This window comes from Corvus kubaryi, unplaced genomic scaffold (assembly GCF_017639235.1).
Source record: "Corvus kubaryi isolate FWS band 111438036 unplaced genomic scaffold, C.kubaryi_AGA036_p1.0 36830, whole genome shotgun sequence".
NCBI classification, from domain to species: Eukaryota; Metazoa; Chordata; class Aves; order Passeriformes; family Corvidae; genus Corvus; species Corvus kubaryi.
In genome coordinates, this window is record NW_024580962.1 from 3,913 (window position 1) to 7,394 (window position 3,482).

The 3,482-nt window shown below is 65.9% G+C and overlaps 1 protein-coding gene across 1 annotated transcript in view; it reads right to left on the reverse strand.

Annotated features, from left to right (window-relative positions):
• Window positions 1-3,482, reverse strand: part of MARK2 (microtubule affinity regulating kinase 2) — a 12,582-nt gene that overhangs the window by 3,667 nt on the left and 5,433 nt on the right. The window contains exons 3-12 of the mRNA XM_042020147.1: window positions 3,168-3,221; window positions 3,020-3,068; window positions 2,843-2,908; window positions 2,687-2,757; window positions 2,525-2,581; window positions 1,912-2,148; window positions 1,528-1,647; window positions 1,199-1,298; window positions 1,004-1,116; window positions 165-291 (exon numbers count right to left, since the gene is read on the reverse strand). Coding sequence (XP_041876081.1) covers window positions 165-291; window positions 1,004-1,116; window positions 1,199-1,298; window positions 1,528-1,647; window positions 1,912-2,148; window positions 2,525-2,581; window positions 2,687-2,757; window positions 2,843-2,908; window positions 3,020-3,068; window positions 3,168-3,221 — 994 coding nt within the window. The remainder of the gene's footprint in view (window positions 1-164; window positions 292-1,003; window positions 1,117-1,198; window positions 1,299-1,527; window positions 1,648-1,911; window positions 2,149-2,524; window positions 2,582-2,686; window positions 2,758-2,842; window positions 2,909-3,019; window positions 3,069-3,167; window positions 3,222-3,482) is intronic.

Here is a 3,482-nt window from a genome sequence, read left to right on the forward strand (position 1 = left end):
CCCGTTTGGGGTCTCACCCTGGTCACTGACCCCACAGCCCCCCCGTGTCCCCGTTTGGGGTCTCACCCTGGTCACTGACCCCACAGCCCCCCCGTGTCCCCGTTTGGGGTCTCACCCTGGTCACTGACCCCACAGCCCCCCCGTGTCCCCGTTTGGGGTCTCACCCTGGTCACTGACGCGCCGTTTGGGGTTGGCCGAGACGCTGCGCTGGACCTTGTGAGCGGGGGAGGGGCCCGAGCTGTTGGCCACCTCCGGGGCCACCCGTGGCTTCAGGGACAGGTTCTCCTCCAGCTGGGGACACGGGGACATGAGGGGACACAGCAGGACACGGGGGGATGCCCGCCGGGCAGGGACGCGCTGGCACGGGGGCAGGGCACAGCGGGAGGACGCTGTCCCCTGCGTCCCACCCCATCCTCTCAGTGTCCCCTGTCAGACCCGTGTCCCCGTGTCCCTGCTCGTGTCCCTCCTTGTCCCCATGTCCCATCACTCCCTCCATGCTCCTCGTGTCCCTGTGTCACCTCAGTGTCCCCACGTCCCATCACTCCCTCCATGCTCCTCCTGTCCCCGTGTCACCTCAGTGTCCCCACGTCCCCTCACTCCCTCCGTGCTCCTCGTGTCCCCGTGTCACCTCAGCAGCCCCGTGTCCCCTCATCCTCCCTCCTCAATGATCCCACCCCGCTGCAATGACCCTCCCCATGTCCCCATGTCCCACCATGCTCCTGTCCCCCCTTCATCCCCGTGACCCCCCCAGTACCACCTTGCTGTCCCCATGTCCCTCCCTGTGTCCCCTCATTGTCCCCTCATCTCCTCCACACTCCCTCCCCTCACCGCCCCATGGTCCCCGCGTCCCCTGCCATATCCCCACTGTCCCACAGCGTCCCCACTGTCCCACAGTGTCCCCACTGTCCCCACTGTCCCCACAGTGTCCCCGCTGACCCCACAGTGTCCCCGCTGACCCCACAGTGTCCCCACAGTCCCTGCTGACCCCGCAGTGTCCCCGCACCTCGGAGCTCTTGTGGTCCAGCAGCAGGTACGTGGCCATCACCTCGTTGTACTTCTGCCCCACCAGCGACTCCTGGATCTCCTCCCGCGTGTACCCCATGGACACCATCAGCTCTGGGGGGGGACACGGCCCTCAGGGGGGGACAGGGGCGCTGGGGGGGTCTCTGTGCCCCCAAAGTGACCCCGGGGGTCCCACCTGTCCTCCGGGGGTCCTTGTAGTCAGGCACGGGCTCCATGTAGGGCTTGAGCTCGTCGTCCTCGTGGCCCACGTTCATCCAGCGGTCCTTCATGATTTGCTGGGGGCACAAAGCGGGTTCGGGGGGTCGGGGTCACCTCTGGGGACACTTTGGGGGAGGGAAAAGATCCCAGGGTCCTCGGTGCTGTGCTGGGGGGCACGGGGGGATGCCAGGGCCAACTGGGAGGGTCCCCAGAAGGTGCTGAGGTGCTCTTGGGGTGGCCGGGAGGGTCTCGGAGGTTCCCAGAACCGTGTTGGGGTCCCAGGACGATGTTAGGGGGTCCCCTCACCTCCAGGGTGCCCCTCTTGGTGGGGTTGAGGATGAGGAACTTCTTGAGGAGGTTCTCGCAATCCGTGGACATGTAAAACGGGATCCGGTACTTCCCCCGCAGCACCCGCTCCCGCAGCTCCTGCAGGACCCCAAAACCAGCCGTGGGCACCCCAAAGCCATCCCAAAACCACACAAGGCACCCCCAAAATCATTTCTGGGCACTCTAAAGCCACCCACGGGACCCCTAAACACCTGCTGGAGCACCAAACCACCCACGGGTACCCCAAAACCACCCACTGGACCCCCAAACCACCTGAGGATACCCCAAAAGCACCCAGGGCGACTCCAAAGCCACCCTCTGGACCCCAAACCCACCCGAGGGCCCCCCAGACTGCGGCCACACCTTCAGGTTCTGCCCGTCGAAGGGCAGCGAGCCGCTGACCAGCGTGTACAGGATGACCCCCAGGCTCCACACGTCCACCTCGGGGCCGTCGTACTTCTTGCCCTGGAAGAGCTCAGGGGCGGCGTAGGGGGGGGACCCGCAGAACGTGTCCAGTTTGTTCCCGAAGGTGAACTCGTTGCTGAACCCAAAATCAGCGATTTTGATGTTCATGTCGGCGTCCAGCAGCAGGTTCTCGGCCTGGCCCGGGGAGGGAGAGCACCCCAGGGGGGTTAGTGGGGTCTGGAGGAATTTGGGGGTGCATCTGGGGCTGTTCTGGAGGGCCCAGAGGTGGGTCTGGGGGTCCTGGCACCCCTCCGGGGGTCCCAGGAGTGTCCAGGTGCTGTTCTGGGGGGCCCTGGCACCCACCCAGGAGGCTCGAGGATATTGGGAGTTCTGTCCTGGGGGGTCCCAGGGGGTTCAGGGGTGTCTGGTGCAGCCCCTGGGGGGGGGTCCCAGGCCCATCCAGGTGCTGCCCCAGGGACACGAGGGTGGGTTGGGGTCCAGGAGAGCCCCTTGGGCCATTGCTGGGGGTCCCAGGGGTGTCAGGGGGTCCCAGGTTGGGGGCGTTCCTCACCTTCAGGTCCCTGTGCACAATGAACTTCTGGTGGCAGTACTGCACGGCCGACACTATCTGCAGGACAGGGGGGTGTCAGGGACAGCCCCCAGCCCTCTTGGGGACACGGTGGGGGTCCCCAACCCCCTTGGGGGTGGTCAGACAGCATCACCCCCCCCAGACCTGTCGGAACTTTGCCCGGGCCTCCTTCTCCTTCATGCGCCCGTGGGCCACCAGGTAATCGAACACCTCACCTGGGGGGCACAGGGGAGGGGGGTGAGAGGCAGCCCAGCCCCCCCAGGACCCCTGGGACCCCCAGAAGCCCCGAGCCCCACTCACCCCCGCTGGCGTACTCCATGACGAGGTAAAGCGTCTTCTCCGTCTCGATCACCTCAAAGAGCTTCACTGCAAGGGGGGTGGGGGGGTTGGGGGTGACACCCCTGGGACCCCCCCAAGGGTGGGGGACACCGCCAGGGAGGGGTGGGGGTGTGGCTGAGGGGGTTTTGGGGGTCTCACCTATGTTGGGGTGGTTGAGGACCTTCATTATTCGCACTTCCCGGAAGAGCTGTGAGGGACAGGGGGGATGTTGGGGGTGTCAGAGGGAACAATCCCCCGTTTGTCACCCCAAAAGCAGCTGTCACCCCCCCCCAGGGACACCCCTCACCTTCTGCAGGCTGGAGGAGTTGAGCTGCGTCTTGTCAATGATTTTCACAGCCACCTGCGAGGGGGAGAGCGGGGTCAGAGGGTCCCCAGGGCTGTCCCCAAAACGTGGTGGCACTCGTGAGGGGATGGGCAGGGGGACAGGACTGTCCCCAAGCTGTGGTGGCACTTGTAAGGGGATGAGACTGTCCCCAGGGCTGTGCCCACACCACAGTGGCACTTGCAGGGTGAGGAGCAGGGGGACAGGACCATCCCCACACCGTGGTGGCACCCATGGAGTGAGAGGGAAGGTGACAGGACCATCCCCAGGGCTGTCCCC